Consider the following 25989-nt stretch of genomic DNA (forward strand, 5'->3'; position numbering starts at 1 on the left):
CGTGACTCGCTGGAATAACGGGCCGTTTAAAGAAGAAAGCGGCTTCCGTGACACGCGGCAATAGCGGGACGGTTAAAGACACATGCGGGACACGATCCCCGGTCTCCTGGGTGAAAGTCCAGTGTTTGACCCATCCACCACCCAATTTCCCCCTTACATAATACTTGCTAAAACCTGTGTAGTTACTGCTCTCCCCGGTACGTTCTACAAACACGCTGAAGGCCGCTTTTTTCGTTGCTTCAGACGCTGACAGCCACTGTCCAAACGTCCATATTTTAACAGCAGGCTTTTGTTTAAGTATGGAGTATTTCTTTCATTTAATGATTCAGTTCCCACAATTTAATACTGTAGCATTCTTTCTGTGCAAACATATTACACACACTGCTGTGTAATGCATTGCAAAATAAACAGTAAACATACTGTATGCGATATGCGGATACACTGTATATTTCAGGTTTTGGCTATTATCACAACATTGTGTTGTCTTTGTCATCTCTTACACACATTTTAAGGGATAGCAGATGTTATGATTCATTCAAACATACAAACTATTTGCATTATAATTTGAAGGAAAACATGAAGCCATATTTTCCACCCCTTCCCTGTATATATAAAAAGTATACCTTGCATACATACCTATGTACTCTGTGGATTCAGTTGAATCATCAGTGGAATGAAACATCTGTTCAGTTTCTTTCTAACTTTTCCCCTGTAGACCAAAGGAACCAACCTGAATAGAGAGGACCGATGGCATCTACTTTTTTGTATCAATGTGGCTCAGGAACACGGTGCCAAAATACTGTCCCTACCTTTTATCAAGCCATGGCATTTAACTCTCTGTATCCTCACTATGTGAGAGAAAAAGAACAAAGTCCCTTTGACAGTAGCTGTGCTCTCCCCTGCCACCAGACATCAATCACACCCACATGGCACTGACAGCAGGCCACTAGTGTTGCATGAACAAAGCAGAAAAACTGAAAAAAAGAAGAAAAAAAATTAACGTTTTTGTTTGTGTGTTTAACTCTAACCATGTTTTCACACCGTGAGCAACACTGGTCAACAAGTGCATTTACTTTCTACACATTTGATAGAGACAGAAAGATTAAAAAACAGCCACAGGTTTTAAAAGATTGATTTCCACACCTCCCTGTTTACCTGCAGATACAGAATGTTTTGTATTGCACAACATTACCATCAGGCAATCAGTCTGCTGCTGATTTTGTGTGTGTGTGTGTGTGTGTGTGTAAAAGGAGACCCACTGTAAGACAAATCTACCTTCGGGTGGACCAGTCGATGGTATGCACTTAGTTCAGACATGTCTGTATTAACAACAAGACAAAGAGGACTGAAGGGTGTAGATGTTAGACTTGCTGAGATTAGTTGGAGAATGACTTTGGATGAAAACTTTGGATGAATTTTACAGATATGGACGAAACCAATGGATAGTAAACCCCGGGAACAAAATGAACTTATTAAAACAATGTATTGTTATAAAAGGAAATACCAAAGCACCAAAAAATACATGACTTGCACCGCCAGACGGTTACATAAAAATGTTTAGAACCTCTGGCCCAAGTTGCTCACACCATGCAACATGAATTTTTGTTTTCTCGAGTGGAGAATGATGAGCGGTATCCGGCAGGCAGACCTATTCTGGGTGGAGGTGAGACTGGGCTGATGTTGTGGCCACACCAGCAACAACAACAATACATGGTGACAGTGCTGAATGCACACTCTAATTGGTTGCAGTATCAAGTTTTCTGGATACAGAGAGGGAGGAAAACAGCTCAGCCAAGAATGAATTGTGCCAGCGACAGACTATTTGCATACACTAAATGAAATCCCTATCAGCCAGTCAGACACACTGTACCTCCGCTGGTGAGGGATTAATGCTCTTCATGCTACATTCACCACATACTGCCACAAGCTGCTGCTCGCAGATCAAGCGTACTCTTACATGTAGAGTGTGAAAGACAGTCTTACAATGAAACACAAAAGCCCTTCGGAGAAACCAGCTGAGCACAGCCAACCATGAGAAAAACGTACACTCGCAACTATACATGTGCTGTTAGACATGAAAGCACTAATCCCACAGTGCATCTACATGACAAGACACATTCACACAGGCATAGACGCATACACACAGACACACACAACAAATAAACCCCTCCGACAGATGTTGGTAATTAGAAGGCATCAGAAAGCTTAGTATTTAAATCATATTTTTCTGGTATATCTCCAGGCAGCCCATATGGAAAGGTCATGTACATCACAGGGAGAGAGAGAAAATGATGCACACAGGCTGTCGTGCAGGGACACAGTGGGAGTTTATGGTGTATTATCCTCATCTTTCGGCATAATCTGTTTATTAAAGCCACCTGTCTCTCCCTAAAGCATTAGGCATAATAAAAGTGTTTCGAGATGCAGCCCATGCAGCTCTCAGTCAAAGCAATAAAGGGAAAAGGACTGCTGCTCGGGTCTTCACCACAACAATATGCAGTGCAACACAATGCAACATAATACAATGTCATGAAATCTATGGCATCGCGGCATAGGCAACCTAACACACCGCTACAAAACAGAACTTAGAACACAACGAAATCCAACATGAGCAAACAAGAAATAACATACAGCAGCGAATTATTGAACACAACCTATTCACTTTAATGTCTCAATATATCACTCTGACATATTACGACACAGTGTATTATAACACACGGTATTGTAAGAATCTTAATGTGTCCCATAACTTAAGTTGTAAAACAAATAAACACAACATTACGGCAACAGTGTAACGCTGACATGCAAATAATCTGCAGGTTTGATTAGTTTTGTGTACAGCATGTTTTATGCTTCTTTGTGTTGTTTTTTACCCAAGTGTTTTACCAGAAATGCTAATTTGTGTTAGCTTATAAAAAACACAATTGTCACAGTTCAGTAAATGTCAATTATCTCAATGTGCCAGTGTTTTTGTGACCGCTGCTCTATAAATAATACAAAAAATATACCAAGATTCCATTTTCGTGACCTGTCTGTGTATGAGAAAAGGCCAGTAACTGAGGAGAATAACATGGCTTAAGCAATTGAACAAGCTAATCAGGGCACTTGCAAGAAAGCAGCTAGCTAGCTAGCTAGATAGATAGATAGATAGATAGATAGATAGATAGACAGATAGACAGATAGATAGATAGATACTTTATTCATCCTGAGGGAAATTTTAGGCATCCAGTAGCTTAGACAACCATAACACAACAAACACACATACACACATATATCTCACATACATAAAAATCACTCACAAAAATGTTAAGAGTTATAAAAATCACTCACAGAAATTTAAAGAGTTAAAGGTGCTATGGTAGAGCGTGTGCAATGGTGGTAGTGCAAAAGAGAACAGTGCAGGGATTGAACAGTGCAATAGCCAGTGGTGGAGGAAGTACTGAATCTCAGTACTTAAGTAAAAGTACAAATAACCAGAGACATATTTACTTTAGTAAAAGTAGAAGTACCACAATGACAACCCTACTTAAGTAAAAGTAAAAAGTACCTGATTTTAAATGTACTTTAAGTATTAAAAGTAAAAGTACTTGCATAACGATTTGTTCTCTTAATCTTATTTGCATATTACCATTTTAAATGGTAATATGCAAATAAGAAAAAAAAGTTGAATCGGAATGCGGTTGGTTTTATTCATGGCTGTATTTTATTTCCTTTAATCATGGGAACGTAAGCAAATAAAGTGTGTGAAGCAGCGGAAATGGGGAGGCGGATGTGAAGAGGTCCAGCCAAATAAATAAGATATGAACGCGTCTTACGCAGCCTGGCGGAGAAGTAAACGACGCTGTGGAGAGAAATAGATGGCAACTATGATTTAAAACGGAAATAATAAAAAACAAACATTTTCATTTTCACTTTAACCGGAAGCTGTATTACCGAGGGTCAGCGGCGCTGCGCCCGGGCTCTGGAGCACCGGAGCCGGCTTGGAAGCCGATGAAGGAGCGGCGGTGCCCCATATATACTGTATCTATGGCAACCAAACTTCACTGGTGAGACAAACGTGTGACGGTCAGGAAGACGTTTTGGCAGGGGGAAAAACTGATCAGAAAATGTAACAGAACGTTGTAGAGATGTAGTGGAGTAGAAAGTATAGATAATTGCTGCAAAATTTAACAAAGTAAAAGTATGCACTATTGATTCTACTTAAGTAAAGTACAGATACATGAAAAATTTACTCGTTACATTCCACCATTGGCAATAGCTTATTATTAAATATTAACTATGACTAGGAAAAGACAAGAATGTAAACATGATAGAATTGCTTGACAAACAAGAAAAGAAATAATATACGTTAATAACTATATACTATAACAGGGAATAAGTTATAAAATGGAGATCTTATGACCACAGTCCAGATTGTGTAGGAGGGCTAATATAGCCTATAAGACAGCCAGGTGTACAGCAGACAAAGTGATATAATGGTAGGGGCTGAGAGAGACAGGCTCATGCTGAAAAGTCTATTTTTCCCCTCCCCCTTTGTGTGGTATTGAATAGTAGGCAGTGCAGTGGAATCGAAAGAAAAATGTCAATTGTCAATTAAAGCAACAGTGGCCAACAAATTTAAATGAAATATTTTGTATCCATCCTCTGTAACTGCAATCTCTCATTTAGCATTTCTTTCATCTGTCTTTCATTCTGTATTTCTAGTGCTCAGTCTAATTTCTACCACAAATCCCTTGACTACACTGCTCATCTGTACATATGCATCCTTGGAGTAGCACAGCCAGTTGCTCCATGTGCCAAACATGAATTAGCCCCTATATGACAACAAAGTGCTCTGTTCGTTTGAAAAGTCGCAGTACATCCTTTAACTGGAAGACCCTTTTCACAGGGCACACACCCACCAACACTGAAGAATTCTCCAATTTGCTGTTACGGCAAAACACTGGATATCATCACTTGATTGTCTGAAAATAGTAGTAGTGAGTGATGCTTTTTGGCTTCTGATTTGCATCTAAAAGTTTAAATAAATCTCTGCATAAAAAGCTTTCTCAAAACGTTAGCCTCTTCTGTCTCACTAATTCTCAACCATAGTGCTTTCTGCTGTTTCCTTCATGGCAGTCACATACTCTTGGCCGACATGCAGCCTTGATAGTTAGCTGACTGGTGCTGCTGCTCTCTGCTTTGATCTGGCTCTCTTATTAAAAAATGCTACTATGCTATGGTTGACTCACGAGAGGCTGTTGGAGGAATATTGTAGAGGGGAAAAAATCCTGTTAAATTGTCATTTGTACTTATTTCCCCTGCTGGCTTACAGCCTAATACTGCAAAATGGGGGGAGGGGGTGTGTGTTAAGGAGTGACACACATGTCCATATTATGACACACACACACACACACACACACACACACACACACACACTTAAAGTCTCGAAAATCAATATAGTTAATAGCATCTCTTAATGGCATGCAAAAACATGCTTTCACTAATCGCATTGTAATCATCATATTTCCAGTCATGAATGTTTGTCGAAAGCCTCTGATATTAAAGCACAAACAGGTCAGTTAATGTCCAACTACAACTGTGACTCCTGTGAGTAATGTGATGCCTCCGCTTGAGTCTTTTGTTGCAGATGTGAGCTTTGTGTCGCTTTATTGATAATTATACCATCTTTTAAATCCTTCTGATGGCACGAGTTTTTGTTTGTACAAAAAATGACATAACCCAAGTGTAACTTGGTGCAGTGTATGTGCTACTTCAGCCCATTCATGTAAAAGTGGTGTGCATTACTATCTGCCACACTAAGTACATTCCATCCACCTGTTATATGCACATTTTCAATTTGCACGTAAAAAATTCTGAGTGGAAATGGTGAAAAATCTAAATATAGATAAAAAAAAGGTTTTCTATAAAAAACAAAATGTGACAGTGGAATAAAAACAGGCTTTGCAGATAAATCATGACAAACATGAAGCATTTAAACATCACTGAAGAAAGGAAAACTGCCAGCAGACAAAAACATCAGACCTGTGTGAAACAATAAGGGAGACTGTCGTCAAATAAATACGTGAAACAAACATAAATGCCCTATTTTAATCACGTTTTCATCATCTTGTTTGCCCTCTTCTTCTGCAATGGATTAATGGCATCCGACTGCCCTGCCACAGTGTTTTTCTTGATAAAACAACTCCTAATATAACATTTCCCTCAGGATGAATATTCTATCTATCTATCTATCTAATATTTGCATGAGTAGTAGTAGTGGTGGATGGAAAAGCACATGAGCATTTTCTTTTAGTTGCCAAAGTCAGACAATTTCAAATCCTATACATAAAGGCTTTAAACAATTTCTTTTTTATACTTTTAGTATTAAACACTTAATCTTTTTAGACTTGAAATTTGGTTCTGAACAGTTGTAATAGTGAAGGATCGAAGCTATAGTCCGCTTGGGTAATCATTCTCTCAGCTGTTGATTTGTTTAATACATTTTTTTGGTAGAGTCTTCCTTGAATATTACCATTATGGGAAATATACAATTCCACTCCTGCTGTACTTCAATACGTTCCATTTATTTGTGCTGTACCCACTTCCTCTCAACCTCCTTGAGAAAAAGAACGTTGACACTTTGTTTTACATTTACATATTAAAGCTACTGTTGTTGAAATCAGATAATACATTTGTATTCTGTTTTTTTTTCTTTTTCGGGTCCTAACGATGTAATAATAGATGTCTGTGTTTTCCCTTTAATATTAATGGTTTTGTCCCTTTATAATTGTCGAAGATTAACACAAAGCTTGTGAAAAGAGGACTGCCTCACACTCTGAGGGTCTGACAACCAAACCAAACCACTTTAGACTATCACACTGCAGTACATATGCGGCAATATCTTGATGTATGTATCACATGTCTGTTTGGTCAATTGTCTATCAAAACAGAGGACTGAATGCAAAGTTCACCATAAATAACTTTTATGATGTCTTTTTTGTTTTTACTTGTGAAACCTTCTCTAGCACAGATGTTTTCTTTAGCTCTGCCTCATGTGACAACTCCCAAATGGGACAACAGCACACACTCTGAAATTACAAGCCAAAAACTCAGTTTTTCTCAAAATCTTCACCATAACACAAACAGTTTTCATCTCATATTTGGACCAATACGGTATTCTGGATGGTTTTCAATCTGTGTGGTAATATGACACAAAGTTTCCGCAGAGAAAAGTCTGACATATACGGTACGTCTGTCTATCACTTTCCATAAGTTTGAGTGAAACCACTTTCTAAGGGAATGTGCTGAAATCATACATTACCTCTCTCCTCGAAGCAAATGAATCAAACCCAACTGCTGATGTTGCACTTTGATTTAAAGGTTAAGTGAAAGCAAACGTGTTTCAATCAGTCAAGCAGTCCTGTTTGCCTCATCCATTACAACTTCACACGATGCGCCACAGGCAAAAATAAAAGCAGTGCCTTGGATTTGTTGAGTGATATTTAGATTAGAATGTCATCTGTAATATGCTGAACCACTGGAAATTGTGATGTTCAGGTAATGTCAGTAACAGGATTCAGTAAGCAACAGTACTTGTATTTGCTGCTATTAGTAATTATTAGCACGATAACATGCTAAACTAAGATGGTTGCCATGGTAAACATTATACCATGCATGCTGGACCTTATTTTCCGAAGTAAGCCATTCGGCAAAATGAGTACTTTTACTTTTGGTACTTTAAGTATATTTTGATGCTCATACTTTTGTACTTTTACTTAAGTAACATTTGAAATGCACGACTTTTAGTATTTAGAGCATTTCAGCACTGTGGTATTGTTACATTTACTTAAGTAAAATATCTGAGTACTTCTTCCATCGCTGAATATAAATCACCGAAATCCTGCAATGAAACAGCAAGAAAAAATGAAGCAGTGGAAAATCCTGTTTGGTTTACATAATGTTAACATGCAATGGCATAATAAAAGGCCAAGAAACAATGGAATATTGCATATTATTAACAAGTAGTACCTATCGTTTTTTTCAACCTGGACTCTATTTTCCTGTTTTTGTATGTAAGTGACTGATACGAACAACAATCTTTGAAATTGATCCAGTATTAAGCGTGAACGCTGTAACTGGCAGCCACAGACCAGGCTGCAATGTAACCCTAGGGGGCAAATGTGCATCATCAATTTGGTCTACTAAAGGTGCTTTATTTTGCAAATGAAAGGCTTAGTTTATTATTCTAAGTGTCTGACAACATTATGGAAAGGATCCCTTCAGAGACAGGCCTTTTTAAAACCTCTTTAAGACCTTCTATTTAAGCAGAAACAGCTCTGAGGTTGTTAGTGCTAAACCTACCAGATTGTTATATATATTATAATACTTTTAGCGTGTATAGAGCCAACATATTTTCACATATAAATCTGAAAACTATGTGTTTATTTCAACCAAAGTACAGAGAGTTGTGGTGGTTGGAAAAGTGGACAGACGACCCAAAACGGCTTTTCATAGTTTTATTTTGTTTTTGTCAACTTTGAATGAAGTGTATTTTACGATGCTAAAATGACTGTTTATTTACATGGAGTCTGGTGGCTTTAGCGAACGCAATTTCGCAGATGTTTTTATGTTGAAAAAAAGAATCTTACTCTTTAACAGAAAGGTTGATCTCCCTAAAAAACATCTATATAAACAGAGCAGAGGTAAGCTGGCTAATAATTGACAGTTAGGACTTTCACTGTACCTTCTTGTTCTATGCATCATCAACACTGTGGTTTAACACACAAGCCTGGTGTTTCTCTACTTCTGTCTTTAAGTCTGCCTCTCTCTCGCTTTGTGGGTGAGAACATGGCACATGACACAAGCATCTATTAGTGGCACAAGGCTAATGTGTGTTCCCTGTGAAAACCTCATCAGTTAGATCTCCGAGCTGTGAAGGTGAGAAGACCTGTGATTGGCCCACTTGTAAGGCTTCTGAGTGGCTTCTGGTTTAGAGAGCAAACGCACATACATCACAGACTGAGCTGATGTCTACATGCTGTATTTCAAAAAGGATACATGAGACAAATAATGGCAATCAAGTGATTGAAGGACACTAGATATAAAAGACATTTGAAAAGGAAGCCACTCAGTGACAGTATTCAGATTTCCTGAGCAAGTGAACACAGGAAGGGGTGGGCATTACAGGCGGTGGGCATGCAGAGGTTGATGCAAGCAAGCAGTGACAAGGATGTTTTCATTAGTTTTTAATGCATGCTCACCAATGCAGGAGCTCCCATCAAGCAGGTAGGAGCCATTGTCATGGAAACCACTTCTGCATTCACAGTGGTACCAGCCGGGCAGGTTGACACAGCGGGAGTGGTTGTGGCACTCAATCAGGCCCTCTGCACACTCGTCAATATCTGAGGACACAAACACACACACAGTAGCATCAGCATCAGTCTAAATTATCGTAGCAACAAACCTAAACCTGACACTTTCTTTTTTTTAGAGATGTGTCTTTTTCTGCCCGTTCTTTGATCTGTGCTGGTTACAACAGTGGAGGTTGATCCAATCAGCAATCCGCCGCCACAGCAGCAGAGCTGGGTAAGCTGCTTGCCCACATTAGACAACTAACATCTCTGCAGCCTGTCTGCCACAGCAGGGATCTTTTAATGGATAACCATTTGGCAGCAGAGGTGTTTCCTCCGTGCACGTCTCTATTTTTTCTCCTCCCTCATTCTGCTTCTCCACCCAGCTTGCTTTGTTTCTGGTGTGCAGCGTGCATACACACGGCTCATCCATTATGTATGGTGTGAGCTCTGCTCCTCATCTGCAGCTCTCTCGCTTCTGGCTGCAAAGACCCGACCTGTGCACATACCCTGATGGTTAAAGCGTGACCTTCAGTCACACCTTCAATTACCTAAATGCGAACCATAGCAAACAGGAACAGGTAGCAAGGGACTGCTTGTTATAAGTGTCATGTCTATGTATATCTCATATGGTTGCTGAAGGGGGGAAACTCTACATTTTCAAGCAAATCAATAAGAAAAGTGCTGTATAGTTTGTAGCTTGAGCAGCAGGCATGGGTCATATTATGTAATGGATTCTAGGAGGGTTTGTATAAGAGAGAGAGAGGGTAGTAGAGTTTGCTTATAGATTATCCATGTAGTCTGTCAAAGCAGTACAAACAATAACACAAGTGAAGTGACATCTTGCTTTCAGATTTAGGTTCTGTAACTTCACAGCTTCAAAAGCTGCATATTTCTTACAGAATCTGGTTAATGGCTTTATAATCACAATCATGAATGAAATTCAAACAGTTTAAAATGCATCCTGTTCTGATGTTTGTATATTGTTAGAAGTAAATTAATCTCAAAACATCCAAGTGGAAGGCATAAGAAACTAAAGATGACACTAATATTAATATTCTCTTTAAACAAGAAATGTGCTTAATGTGGCATGTCACAGCAGAGCAAACAGTCTCACTATACATAAAACATGGTTCGATACAGTAACTGCCACAGTCAGACTGATGGCAAAAACATAATAAAACACGGAAAAATTCACTGTGATTAAATGTGCAATAATTCTCACTACTTCACTCTGCTGTAAAATACTACTGTGCAATATTTGCAATATTTATGCTCCTTACAAATGCAATATCCCCCATAGTTGTATCCTCCAGTTACAGTAATCATAATTTATCATGATGTTTGCCCTCTTTTGTATAGTATCTAAGTTTTATCGTCTTATTTTATTTTAATTTATTTGCCATTGTATAATTTGTACTCTTTTTACTCTTTACTTGACTCAAAGAGCCTGCAAAAGAATTCCTATGTGCCTGGACTGTTTGCTGTATGCACAAATGGCAAAAAAAAAATCTTGACTCTTGAATGCCAGTAGTTTCTCTTGCTTACAGTCTTTGCATTAAGCTATGCTAAACAGGACAAATCTCTATACTAATCATGCAGTATTTACATATGTAGTGTAGATCCATTTAAAGTAAATGTAGAGACAGATGCATCTTTTAAACATGAGGGTAGATTGTGTCTCTCAATTGAATACGAGTCTGTAGCATTTCTTGTTTGCATTTGCAATTTACAATACCAGACAGCTATCTGATCAGCCCGAGATGCGTGAAGCAGATAAATGTAAACAGATGGAAGTGATGTTGATCTTCTAATCAAACTCAAAGAAAGCAAACACTCATATTTCCCAAAATGTCAGCATATTCCTTGAATCAAAGTTTTTCTGTCAGAGAAAGTTTTAATGCATACGTGTTCTCCAAAATTGTATAGCTTATCTGTACAATTCCAAACTTTTCAATCATTGTATAGTTTCCACTGAGAACACACACACAATGAGGCGCAGACCAGTGTGAGTCCATCAAAACAATTTCTTTGAGAATAATATGGATTTTTAGTTAAAGGAGGGATACAGTATGTTGAGGTGACTGTATATTTACTTAGAGATGAGTTAACGGCTAAAGAGATAGAAAAGATGTGAGTATACTGAATACTTAATGTGCTGGAGAGGTCATTATATTTGTTAATTTGTAATAAAAAACTGAGATACAACATGTTATACCAATGGATGGGTTAAGATAAGACAGAATATTTAAGAAAAAATGGTTTAAAAAGTTGGTTATAATGTTGTTTTTCTTGTAAGCATGTATGGTAATTTATACTTTTCTTTAAATCATTCCATCTACTGAGGGGTTAGGTTTGTATTGTATTTCAAAAAAACATTTCTTTTGAAGAAGATGATTCTAATGTTGTTTTGTATACCTAGTTTTCACTGATTTACATGGACTACACTGTATATTAAGAAACCAGAAACAACTTTAGATAGTACCTGGATGAAAGCGACATATTGGAGAATTGCCTTTTTATGTCAAATATATAGCACTTTGAATGGCCTTGTTGTTGCAATGTACTACACTGAGAGTTGTGTCACTTGTTTCATTTTGATCCAGATACAATCAAATCACAAAAGCAGCCCCACCACCGCAGTTGTCCCCACCACACACTGGATTTGTGCAAACACATATGGCATCAATTTATAGCTACAGTTTTTACAATCCATAAAAAAAACTGGCCTGATCTCGTGCTTGTAACATTTTCCTGTTGCTCCAGCCCTGCTGTGAAAGTCACAGTTGATACCTTTAGCCCTGTTTTAAAGATCACACACATACTGTACACACACACACACACACACACACACACACACACACACACACACACACACACACTTATCTCTAGATAAAAAAGGGACTGTGGTGGTTGTGCCGTTAGCCTGCTGAGCTGGTAATAAGACGTGACAGCTGCTGGGAGGGCTGCCCTCTGCCTGCCTCTCAGGTCAGGGTTCTGGTCAGAGCTACACCCATAGATTCCCTCTCTGAAACATACCAAGATTAGAGGTGACTGGTGGCTGAGAGCAGCTAACCCTTTAACAAAAGAGCAGTGCTGTGCATGTGCATGAGAGGGCATAAGTGCACCTGCTTGGGCTGGTTACACTGCATGATTTAATCCAGAAGCGATTATAGTCCTTCAGTGGTGATACAATGCATCATTAAGTTTCAAATACTGACACTGATTCAATTTAACGGGATACATTTTTATACTTCCAACAAGTGTGTGCTCCAGATTTAATTACATAATGTACACCTTACACCAAGGCACAAACACTACTTGAAGAGTGAGACTTCACAAATGGATGCTTTTTTTTTTTTCTAAGGAATGGTTCATTTCTTACACTGCACTGTAACTTTTATTCTTGTATTTTATTCTCTTTATTTATCTATTCTCTTTAATTAATGTTTTTTTTATTATTTGTTTTTAACTGCTCTTTAATGTTTTATGTAAAGCACTTTGAGTTGCCTTGTTGCGAAAATGTGCAATACAAATAAAGCTGCCTCGCCTCGCCTTGCTGTTGGCTCCTTAGTCTCACTTTGTCAGACCCTCCTCCAAAGCCGGAGAAGGGTCTGGGAGGAAAATGTGCTCTGCTTTAATGGCATTTCTTTAAACCAATCAGAATAGCCATGGGCGGTGCTAAACTCCACACAGAGCCGCTGCAAAATAGTCGTGCGAGCGAAAACTCAGATTGGACAGATGGTCAAGCTAGCTGTCTGGATTTACCCTGCAGAGATCTGAGGAGCAGTTAACCATAGTTCTCAGAAATCCAGCAAATTTTAAATTCCAAGGAAACAGAAAATACATGCATCCGGCGGAATTTCAGAAGTGAGAAGAGAGCACACACCGGAGGTCCAGCTGCCAGTTTGACAGCAATGAATATCTGTCCAGTTTTGCACTGTAGCTGTTTGTCAGTAAGGTTATTTGTTTTCTTAATTTATTTTACAACTAATGTCCATTAAAACAACTTAATTATTGAGGTACAAAAAAAGACAATAATATAACTATAATATGACAATAATATTAAATAATGGCATTTGAATTAGATGTATTCCTTAGCCCTTGGAAAAACAAAGAGGTAGAGCTGGGCGATATGGAAAAAATCAAATATCATGATGTTTTTGACCAAATACCTCAATATCGATATTGCGGTGATATTGTAGGGTTGACAATTGGTGCTTACAAAAAATATTTACACAATGAGAATTTTGATAAATTATCATCATTAATGTGTATATAATAAGTAAGTGGGCAAAGGCAAATAATAGAAAAGCTAGAACCGTCTGATAAGTTCAAAAAATGAAATCACTTTTACTGTAGCTGCACAAATACAAATTACGATATGTTTAGGAACACTTCCACCCATCACATATCACAGATAAAGATAAAGGCTACATCTTTAAAACCAGGGACAGATAACACTTGTGTCATTTCACAATATTACGATATCCAAAATCTAAGATGATATCCAGTCTCATATCACGATATTGATATAATATTGATATATTGCCCAGCCCGACAAAGGGGAAAGACTGATAAGCAAGATACACCAATGGTTGAAAAAAGTGTAGCTTGGTTGTGATCAGATCAAATATTGTATTGAATTCACATTGTCGCTGTTTGACTTTACAGTCTCTCTTTAACCTTCAAATGAATATACATAGGGGTTCAGATTAGTCGGCAGTGAAGACAAACATGTACAGCATCTTGAAATAAGAATTACAATGAACAGAAAATAACACACTTGCAATCTTTGTTATCTTTCTCATGTTATATTTGTCTAACATGTCTAACATGAGGCCCGGAAATCACCCTGACGCTCCACCTTCATGCCACTGTTCTCTCTCTGCTGTAATGCTCTTTGCTCTTTATTTTTTTTATATCTTTATTTATTCTTTATTTTTAAATTTAATACATACTGTGTACATATACTTATACTTATATTGTTTATACCTATACTTATATTGTTTAATATTCCATCTAAAGAATGTGTGACGTGCACCAACAACACCAAAACAAATTCCTTGTATGTGTTAAAAAACGTACTTGGCAATAAAACCCTTCTGATTCTGATTCTGATTCTGATTATGGAAAAGTTGTCGGGGTTGTGTGCAAACACTGTCTTTATTTAACCCCGCAACCGTTCACAGCAGCCATTGGCCAGTGTTGCGACAACAGCTGTTGGCAGCTCTAATTGCCAACATGGGCAGACCACACATCACTTTATACAGCGTGCAGTCTGACTCTACTGCAAATCTCACTGTCGCTACTCAAACTTGCTCTATGTCACAGTTAAAAATAATGCTCAACGCTACGTGCAAATTGATATTATGGCACAGTGATTTAATCAAAATGAAACAAAAACTGTTCATTTATTTATCCCTTATTTTTTATTTGCTGACATACATACTTTCTACGTATTATGTTTCTTGTGGAGGGAGCTTTGTAAGAAAAGCAATAATGCATAGTTGGAACATCTAAAAGGGCAGAAACAACTGGCAGCAGTGCAGCCAGCCTTCCTAATAACAATAATTCGGCCCTGCTCTCCAACATATCTGTCCATAATTTATGAAAAGTGACTCATTCTAAGATGTTTTTCACTGCTACTACAAAAAACGCTACCACTTTAATTATGAGGTACATGAGGTGCTGCAATCCTGCTTTCATCTCCTGGGAAAAATGCTCCCTTTCTTGTCTGTAAAAATTAGGATTTTCAACATTTCTTTCTCTGCCTCGCCCTCTTAACGGAAGACAGTGACATGTGTCATATTGTTTTGGCTCTGTCTCTACAGCACTGAATTTAAAACGACGACTATGCAATTAAACTGCCTACTTTCAGCTTCAGAGTTTGGTGTTTAAATCTGGGTGACCAGTGTCTTTGGACAATGCAGGAGAAGAATTAACCTAACCCACAGACAAGACAAACAAGACGTTTTTTTAGTGCCAAACAGTGGAATGGTCTTGACTTGTTACCGGATCAGAATCAGCTTCAAAACAACTATTTTGCAGCAGCACCGTTGCTCCGTGCGGCACTTAGCACCGCCCAAGACGATTGTGATTGGTTTAAAGAAATGCCAATAAACCAGAGCATGTTTTTCTCCCATCCCGGAATGCTGCATGGACTAGCCAGACCCTCCTCCGGAGCGCTGTGGAGGCAAGTCTGGCAATGCGAGACTAGTATAGGCCTAAAAGGGCATTATTATATGCATTACATCAAATTGAAACATTATACCTATGTTGCCAAAATCCAGCCTGACTTTTGGATCATGTCTAGAAATTAAAATACAGATCTGTAGTTTTGTCAGCACAACACATACATGTAATGATGGAGCCACCAGGAATGAGGAGGTGAAACTGCAAACCTGAACTGAAAAGATTATCCGTCTGATCTGAGACCTGTGATAATCCACTGAACCAATTGTAAGCACAATTCCACCAGGACTCTGAATCTCTTTTTATGGAGAGCACATGTTATTTAAAACCCCATTCGTCACAGGCCTAGTAAGAGCTTTTTATTTAGATGTAATAAAAGCTCATTTCATTCACACAGTCAATAATTCCTGTTGCTCAATAGTCTTATAAAGCTATTTGTTAGCTTGTGTGTGTGTGTGTGTGTGTGTGTGTGTGTGTGTGTGTGTGTGTGTGTGTGTGTGTGTGTAAACAGCCATACATTCTCTTTGTCTGTGGCAGTAAAGTGGACAGGTGACCTTCCTGTGGTATAAAGTACAATATGCTTGAGTACACACACGCACATACACTCCATCAATCTTTGTTACAGCCACAGGAAGAAAAGCAGCCAGACAGCATATCACATTTCCCTCTGTTTCCTTCCATTACAATGCAAACGAGAGCACTTAGTACTTTCTGCAGGGCCTCACTTATGCCCCCGTCTGTAGATTTTCCCAACGGGGATACATGAAGACTTTATGACAGCCCGGACTGTGAAGAGCTGTGAGTTTTAGTTCACTGAAAATGGGAATTAATCCACACATAGTTAAAATAATTCCCAAGCTCTCGGTGAAATCCTCTGGCCTGCTGAGCTTTACATGATTACCCCTATCTCTGCTGTACTAACCTACTGAAACAACATCGCGGAAAATGTCGCAAGGGGCATTCACAGTAATGTGTCCTTAGACAGAAACAACAACCGATGTTTGTGTTTGTTGCTACCTGATAGTCTGTGGCCAGTGAACGTTCATAAAACTAACAACCTGCATGATTGAAGGAGCAGTTAAACTGACCACAGCCGAACATGAACGAATGCATGCAGCGCTAGACTGATATCTTTACTAATTTAAATTTACTTCTGATAAAATGTCTGCTTGCTACAACAACAACTTGTCATTGACATGATACAGTATCTAAGAGCAGCAAGGAAATTAGGTGTCTGTAGGAGTTTAACTGTGACACGCAGTGTCTAACTGCGTGTCACTGCTCATGCACACACATTCATTCTCCCTTTTGGGGGGAGGGACTTAGGAGACCATTTTGGGCTTTAGCAGAAAGAGGGGAGGGACTGAGAAGTTGTTGATGTTCAAATTTTAAGGCTAAGTCCTGGATCTTCGCAATCCTACCTACAGCACCTTTAATTACTGTGTAACTATGTAACCTGGACGTCTAACCTGGACGTCTAAAAAAAAACTTGCATGTTTCAAACATATCTAGCCCCGTTTTTACATCTTTTGACCTGCAAATCATCAAATCTGTGCATATTGGTATTTCAAATAATAACCCCATGAAAATACCAAAACCAATGGTATGTTGCTAAAGTTTTGTACGTGTAGCCAAGGCACAACACCCCATTCACATCCATTGACATCCAAAAAATATTTAAGATTAGGAGCCATAGTGTTGCACTGGGTGACATATTTTTTTTCAACACAATGGGTTTCATCAGTGAACTGAGCTAGGAATTGGAGACTGGAACTTAGCCTGAATATAGCTCTCACAGCCCATATGTACTTTCCATGAGCTTTTGATTGCTGTAATCACTCCTCCTGGCTCTGAAGTGATCGACTTCTAGTTTGATTCGAATAGAAAAGATAAGTGTTAAAATCTGCAGTCCTTGTTCTGTGCAAAAATCCCTTCTAAAGTTTAGCTGATGCTTTTTTGAATTGACCAAACCAAGTTGGTATCTTAAAAAATGACAGTTTCTTCAGTAGAATGTTCCCTGTTTGTATTACTATCTACCTACTGCAGCTCAGCAAGCAGATAACGGTCCAAGAAACATAAAGCAAGAATGTAATTCTAAAATGAATGTAAGTTTAGAAGTCTAACTAAGACAGCTTAAGCCTCCTATTAACTTTATGTTAGCACCAGGGATATAGATTCAATTTATTTATTTTTACCAATGATTCATCTAAATATTTTCTGTTTATACAGTACCGCTGACTACATTAAGTCAGTCTTCAGCAAAACGGAGGGAAAGCAGAAAATGCAGAAAATATATGTTATGTAATTCTTTACAAATGAAACAAATGCCAGACTGACCGACTGACATGTGACGTGCATTCTTCTTAGAAAACAATTCGTTTTTACAAATGTCTCAGTACATTCCATTACACGTCATTTAGCTGACGCTTTAATCCAAAGCGACTTCCAATTAAGTGCTCCAGACATTAAACTAAACTAAACAATTAAACTCCAGACAACAAGTAGTAAGTGCAAAAACATTAGCTTCAAATAAGCAAAACATATGAAACATATGAAAAGTGCAGCTATATATATATATATATATATATATATATATATATATATATATATGCATAATGACGTCACAAATATGCAAATGAGCGTATGACGTCATCTAGCTTCTTTTAGCGACTTTTGGAGCTGGTGCTAGCTACTTTCATTGGAAAAGAGTTGGCCACACAGTTAACATCTTCTTTGTCCGTTTTACAATATTTTGAAGAGCTGGTGCTTCCTGCAGTTTGGCAGGACCTCAAAACTCCAAAGCACATTATACCATATATACACTCACTGCTGCTGCTGCTGTCCATATCCTGACATATCCTCAACAGTCACACTGATGCAAACTTGTGGCACCTTGTATTTTACAAAATGGGTTATCTCTAACCCAACCACATATTCTACAGTACAGTGTGTACATTACACTGGCTTATTTGTCAAATAAGTAGTATGTTCTTCACAATGTGTGAACTAGGAGTTCATCATGACGTCCGCTGCTCAGTTTATATTAAACTAAGGACCCAACAGTGGACCTGTGGCGAAAAGCAGGTCAACGTGGGATAAGATAAAACGATCAGCGTAAAGATCAACTCTGTTCCCATTAGCATTATATTTAGATGCTCGTAACCTCCCACTGAGCTACAGTATACACCACAGAGGAGAGAAGTCGGTGGAGCAGTCATCTGCTTTATTACAGAGGAGGGAAGAGCAGCAGAGAGGCAGAGGGAGATGGAAGTGGAGACCGACAGATGTACATGAGAGACGTACAGTGAGACAGTAAGAGAGTTTGACAGATGAAGAGACAGGTTGAAAGTAAAAAACAGACACAGAGAACATGCGTGCACCGAGTTAAAACAACAACCTTCTGTACAGCTTGTACATGTTCCCTGCAGCAAGTCTTCAACTGAAACTCCACCAACTCTTACAGCACTTTAAGGATGTATAAGTATTTTACGTAATACTTATTATTATTATTATAACATACTTAACAGCATATTATTATTATTGTACTATACTAACAGTCCATCCAGAAAAACGTGATTATGCGATCGCATAATTCAATGCATAATCAGCCAAAGTCCGCATATTTATGCGGGGGCCGCATTTTTTCAAATACGCCGCACTTTCGCCGCATAAATTGCCAATTTCCGCGCAAAATATGCGGGGCTTGCATGATTTCATAATCCCCGCATTTTCGGTGCAAAAAAGTCACATATATCTTAGCAGAAAGTTGAAAAATGTTGCGTTTACTTCACACAAGAGCAGCCATTTCCCCTGTTGCCATGGGAACGTTATGAAGTGACGTTATGAAGTGTCGTTATGAAGTGACGTAATTATGCGACGTGAACATCATTGAAAAGCTGCAAACAACGCAAGCAACTTCTAATGGAAGATAAAGTTCATTTTTAAATTGAACTCATTAAATCATTTCAGATCTAATTGGGTAATAAAAACACATACAACTAGAAGGGCACTGGGACAGCACAGACCTCTGCCAATCCCATGCTCTGAAATCTATCCATCTATCCATCGTCATCCGCTTATCCGGGGGGTCAGGTCGTGGGGGCAGCATCTCCACGTTCCCAGGCCAGGGTGGAGATAAAATCTCTCCACCTAGTCCTGGGTCTTCCCCGAGGCCTCCTCCCAGCTGGACGTGCCTGGAACACCTCCCTAGGGAGGCGCCCAGGGGGCATCCTTACCAGATGACCAAACCACCTCAAGTGGCTCCTTTTGACACAAAGGAGCAGCAGCTCTACTCTGAGTTCCTCACGGATGACTGAGCTTCTCACCCTATATCTAAGGGAGATGCCAGCCACCGTTATATCAGTCATGACCCAGCCTTCATGACATAGGTGACGGTAGGAATGAAAATTGACCGGTCGACAGCTTTGCCTTCTGGCTCAGCTCTCTTTTCATCACAACTGTGCATATGAATGTAATACCGCCCGTGCTGCCCAGATTCTTCGGCCAATCTCCCGCTCCATTGTCCCCTCACTTGTGAACATGACCCCAAGGTACTTGAACTCCCAAGTACACCCAAAGATAGACACATTTTGACAGAGAGAGACAGAGTGATTTTGCACCGCATCACATCTGTGGCAGCCTCAGGCAGCAGCCAGAGGGCCACAGGGAGGAGCCTCATTAGCGGAATGAGTCCATATTTTGCTTCCTATGAAGGAGGAGAGCTGCATTCTGCACCTCTTCTGCTTCTCGCTTCTACACTTAATTTTCTTCTTTGCATAATCTTTTCCCTCCCTCTCCCCTCTCTAGCATGGTTCAAAGAGAAGTATTCTGCAGATGCAATGTAGTTATTTTTCAAACCAGTCCTACATTTTGTCAGTAATCAAAATTCAATATACAGGCACAGATCTAAAGTCTTTGCCAAGTTGCAGCAGCGAAACGTTTGGATGTAGAATGTCATTTTCAGAGAAGAGCACTGAGGAATTAGCTTGCCACATTAATTCATTCATAGATATTTGATGCTGTCTATTGGGAGGTTAATTAGTCCTGATTGCTTTCATACAATGTCTTGCACGCTGATTGCCACTGATTACCTCTCAGCAGTTCAAATGCTCAGACTCGAGAGTTTATCTAAATTAGTTTTAGTATTTTCTCCAAAACAAAGTAATACGTGTTGTAAAAGAAAAGAAGACACATACAATTTGACTACAGAGTGACAATACCTATACAGTCCCTCCAGAAAAACGCGATTATGCGATCGCATAATTCAATGCATAATCAGCCAAAGTCCGCATATTTATGCGGGGGCCGCATTTTTTCAAATACGCCACACTTTCGCCGCATAAATTGCCGCATAAATTGCCGCATAAATTGCCGATTTCCGCGCAAAATATGCGGGGCTTGCATGATTCATAATACCCGCATTTTCGTTGCAAAAAAGTCACATATATCTTAGCAGAAAGTTGAAAAATGTTGCGTTTACTTCACACAAGAGCAGCCACTTTACCCTGTTGCCATGGGAACTTTATGAAGTGACGTTATTACGCAACGTGAACATCATCTAAAAGCTGCAAACCCTGCGATGAAGCCATGATGAAACCGCAATTTTTGCAAGTTCCCGCAATTTCATCGCATAAAATTCCATAAATATCCCGCATATTCCATCGCATTTTTTAAGAAAACGTGCCGCATAATCAGGGATTTTTGCCCGCAACAATCACAACAAAACTCTGCATTTTTCTGGAAGGACTGCCTATAACAGTTTTTTTTGTATTTCCAAGAATTTAAGGTATGGAAATGCACAGCCTCAAGTTATTAACCTGCACTGGGGGGACTGATGATTAGCCAATCAGCACCAGGGACGGGACTAATGCTGTTGTTAAGCACTGCCAAGCTGTGTTTACAAAGACGGCATGTCTTCTCATGATTTGATGAAAAAACTCAAGATTTTTGTGTGATATCTGGTAAGTAAGAAAGCAACAGTGACAGTAATGAAGTAACAGTTTCATTTTCATTCCGTGTGCAATCGGCACAATGACTATTATTGCCCATACTTATTATTCTTCATCTTCCGCCACATTTTTGTCCCGCTACTAGTCACTTAGTGTTGCCAACACGCGCACACAAAATACATCAAAATGTGTGTAATGCTCGGGAATGGTGTGCTATGTGTTTTCAAAGAGATTTGCCGCGCGGTTTTCACGAAATTGGCAAAAAATGGCACGAAACTAAACATCGCGCAAAACAACCCCTCTTTGGGGCCATGCTGTATCGCCATACTTTAATGTAGAAAAAAAATGTAAAGTTTAAACCGAAGACAAGACATTGTCCTTTATTGGGCTGAATGGGCATTCGGAAATCAAGCAAGGTTTCTACGAAATCACAGTTTACGTATCGTCCTCTTTTCAGACCGTTTCAGATTTTCCAATGTGTGTGTATGGGGCTGGAATCTTCATCGTTAGAGTGGAGGACAGAGTGGGGGAGCTGTGGTACAATTCTCTGAATTTCTCCAAACAAATTGCTCTCTCCCCTACAGTTTTCACTCTTCATACATCATTGTTGGTCAAAATGTAGGAAAGTTTGTGCCGGTCGCAGACGTGTAACTATGGAATCCATTGGACGTAAACTTTTTGCTTTGTTCATACCAACTGCTGATAGAAACAGTGAAAAAATAAATAAATTATTTTGCTGGTTCCCTAGACATTTGCTTGGCAACCGTGATCTCCACCAATCAGAGACGTTGCTGTTACGCTTAGGATTGTGGGTAGTGTAGTACTTTAACACACATGTGCGTGTATGGGGCTGGAATGTTGACGACCAGAAGGGGGGACAGAGGGTGGAGCTGCATTATGATTCTCCGAAAGTTTTCCAAACAAATTGCTCTCTCCCCTACAGTTTTCACTCTTCATACATCATTGTTGGTCAAAATGTGGGAAATCTTGTGCCGGACATGTAACTATGGTATCCACCGGACCTAAACTTTTGGCTCTGTTCATACCAACTGCCGATAGAAACAATGAAATTAAATATCTGTAAGTACGCAGGCGGTTCCCTGTTTGTTACCTGGTCTGTGTCGCATATATTTGACACAATGCGTTCGCCAGACCTTTATCTTTCTTGTGATGATAATATTTTTGCCGTTTGGACCCACCGTTTTGATTTACACAACAAACTTAAGCGGTATAATTATCATTAAATGGACATGTTTGACCCATGGAAGATACTGTCTCCCCTTCCCACCTCTACTACTTCACTGTGGAAATCACCATAGCAACAACTTCTTACACACACACCTCCTAGGCTCCTTTCATAAAGACTCTTTAGGGACTGTTCGTTATTTATTTAAGGGGCCACCGGAGGAGTTTTGGGACCTTTAGCCAAAACAGACATGACCCTCCCTCGCCAGTAAATAAATTTCTATGACCTTCCAAAACGATTTGGAAAAAAGGCATAACCCTCCCCCAGCAATTTATTGATACCTTCTGTACTGGTTTGCGCTTGGCAAATATATACAGATATATATAAATATATACAGTTTTTTTTACAGCCATGACATACGTGATTAAACCTCTGCATTCTCATCTGACGCATCCCACTCCTCTGTTATGGTGTGGGGGCCATTTCAGTAGATTTACTCACTAACATTGTTGTGGAAACACAGTAAGCATGGAAACTAAATGCACACTTCCTGCATTACTGCATTACTTCAAATACTAAGTTACTCCTCTAGTAAACTAGTATTCACATGAAATAGAACAATAAAATATTGAGACCATTCAGCAAGGCACTCTGGGTAACATTCAACACACAAACTGGTTGCTATGGACTCGTCACTAGGCTTCATCCACTTCGCCGTTTAAACAAAGTGGAATAAACGTATAAAAGTCAAAATCTACACAAAACTGTGGCATTTAGGAAACCTTTATTGCAACCTTGGCACGGTAAGATGTCCAGACATAGTACAACAGTCATTTTCGTTTTTTGCGTCCTGCTGCTCCCATCGTCAGCCAGGTAATATTTTTTTTACTAAAGCAGTATATGAAATCTGATGTATTACCTACCACCAGTTAGCGGTTTTGTGTTATTTAAGATATTTATAAAATATCTGATCATGTCAGACGTAATTATTCCACTAATTTTTTAAACAATGCAATTATCCGTTTCAGCCACCAGGGGGCCGCTCCCCCTGCCCCCCAGCAAACTCATGGGTCAGACCCATCTGGTAGCGAAGGAGGGCTGAGACTAAGAGCTACATGGAAAAATATGCACCAAACAAGCCACTTTGAAATGTTGCTGTTTCATGAATACAAAAGTTGCGTGACCCCCCCCTGGACTGAAAATTTTTGGATGACCCTACCCTCAGCAATAATAAATAAAATAAAAAGACATGACCCTCCCCTATTTTCCTCCGGTGGTCCATTCCATAAATACCGAACGGTCCCTTACTGTAGGCCGTGTTGTCCTCTCTTTACAGGATATGTGAAACAGCAGAGTAAAGGTAACTCAGATCAGCTGTTACTAATGATATTAACTATAGGGGGGGGGGGCATCTAGCGGCATCTAGCTCAGCCAGTGAGAGCGTTCGCCCCATGTTGGCTGAGTCCTTTGCAGTGGCGTGGGTTCAAATCTAATCTGCTACCCTTTGCTGTGTGTCATTCCCCATATTCACCCTTTTCATGTCTATCCACTGTCACTTCATAATAAAAGGGAAAAGCCCATTCAGACTCCATGTGAATAAACAGTCATTTTAGCATCGTAAAACACACACCATTCAACGTAGACAGAAACAAAAATAAAACTATGAAAAGCCGTTTTTGGTCTTCTCTACACTTTTTCCAACCATCACAACTCTAGTGTTGGTTGAAATAAACACAGGTTTACCAATTTACATGTGAAAATATGTAATAGGATCTATACACGGCTTTTCATAGTTTTATTTGGTTTCTGTCGACTTCGAATGAAGTGGGTTTTATGATGCTTAAATGACTATGTATTTAAATGGAGTCTGGTGGGTTTAGCAATAGCTACTTCATAGCCGTTTCTGGTAAACAGGCCTTAAATAGGTTTTAAAAAGGTCTTTCACTGAAGGGTTAAAACACAACACTTCACTGTTAAACAGGCTTGCTTCGCTAAACCCACCAGACTCCATGTAAATACATAGTCATTTAAGCATCGTAAAACCCACTTCATTCGAAGTCGACAGAAACCAAATAAAACTATGAAAAGCCGTTTTTCATCTTCTCTACACTTTTCCAACCATCACAACTCTAGTGTTGGTTGAAATAAACACATAGTTTACCGATTTACATGTAAAAACATATGTTGGCTCTATACACGCTAAAAGTACTGTTTTATGGAGTCTACTACTTCATAGCGGTTTCTGGTAAACAGAAAGGTCTTAAATAGGTTTTAAAAAGGTCTATCTCTGAAGGGTTAAGACACTTAACACTTCACCGTTAAAACAACACTGTATGTAGTTAAAATGTAAGCAAAACTTGGGTATTATATATATATATTGTATTGCTAAGGCTCACGTCGCTAAACCTACCAGAATCCATGTAAATAAACAGTACTTTAAGCATCCTAAACCCACCAGACTCCATGTAAATAATCAGTACTTTAAGCATCCTAAACCCACCAGACTCCATGTAAATAATCACATAATAACTTTAACCTTTCTGTGGTACTACGCTGTACTCTGGTCTTGACCTGTATGCATTTGTTGTGTCTTGTAAGCCCATCCATACATTCCCTATTGCTATTGTTAATACAATTGTATTATCTCTCTCTCATTGACAGTGTGACCTATGTACGTCAATACAGCTACTGCTATTAACCCTTAGCTAGTGTTATTCGGATGTGCACCAAGTAGAAGGCACACTGTCAAAATTTCTTCCGGAATTTTCGAGTTCATTTTACTATGGTGTGCAATGTAAAGGGCAATAATTTAAGACATATTTTACTGATACTTTGTCTGATACTGTCTGCAGTCTTAGGACGTTTCTGTCTTAGATCTTTAAAATGTTTAAATTCTAAATTTTCATTCTTATATACATGTTTGTTCTTACTTAAGACGTGTTATATAACCTATTTAAGTTTTATCACAGTTTACTTTGCAATGCACAGTGTGTAATCTTGTGGGGGAACTGTGAGGGGTGTTTTCTGTGGAGCGTTATCCACAGACAACGCAAACCTGTGATGAAGAGAAGAAATGTATTCCAGCGGGACTACAGCAAACACAGTCTTCCACTGTTTTACATACTAACAAGACCTATTAGGACTGACAGCAGTACCTGAAGTCTAAGTGGTCGTGGCTACATGCAGAGTAATTTATGTCACCAATAATGTGCACTTGTAAGTGTTACCTGGTATCTAAAAGGAAAGCTTGGCAGCATGCTGTGACTAGCTGACCTGTTTAAGTGGTGCTCTATGAGAGCTGGCTGATCACCTCTGTAAAATGAGACCG

General features: G+C 39.1%; 1 protein-coding gene across 1 annotated transcript in view; it reads right to left on the reverse strand.

Annotated features, from left to right (window-relative positions):
* LOC144520077 (protein kinase C-binding protein NELL1-like) overlaps positions 1-25989 on the reverse strand; it is a 300316-nt gene that overhangs the window by 16119 nt on the left and 258208 nt on the right. Inside the window, exon 16 of the mRNA XM_078253714.1 lies at positions 9243-9383. Within this exon, the coding sequence (XP_078109840.1) occupies positions 9243-9383 (141 nt within the window). The remainder of the gene's footprint in view (positions 1-9242; positions 9384-25989) is intronic.

Source organism: Sander vitreus, chromosome 1 (genome assembly GCF_031162955.1).
Source record: "Sander vitreus isolate 19-12246 chromosome 1, sanVit1, whole genome shotgun sequence".
Taxonomy (NCBI): Eukaryota; Metazoa; Chordata; class Actinopteri; order Perciformes; family Percidae; genus Sander; species Sander vitreus.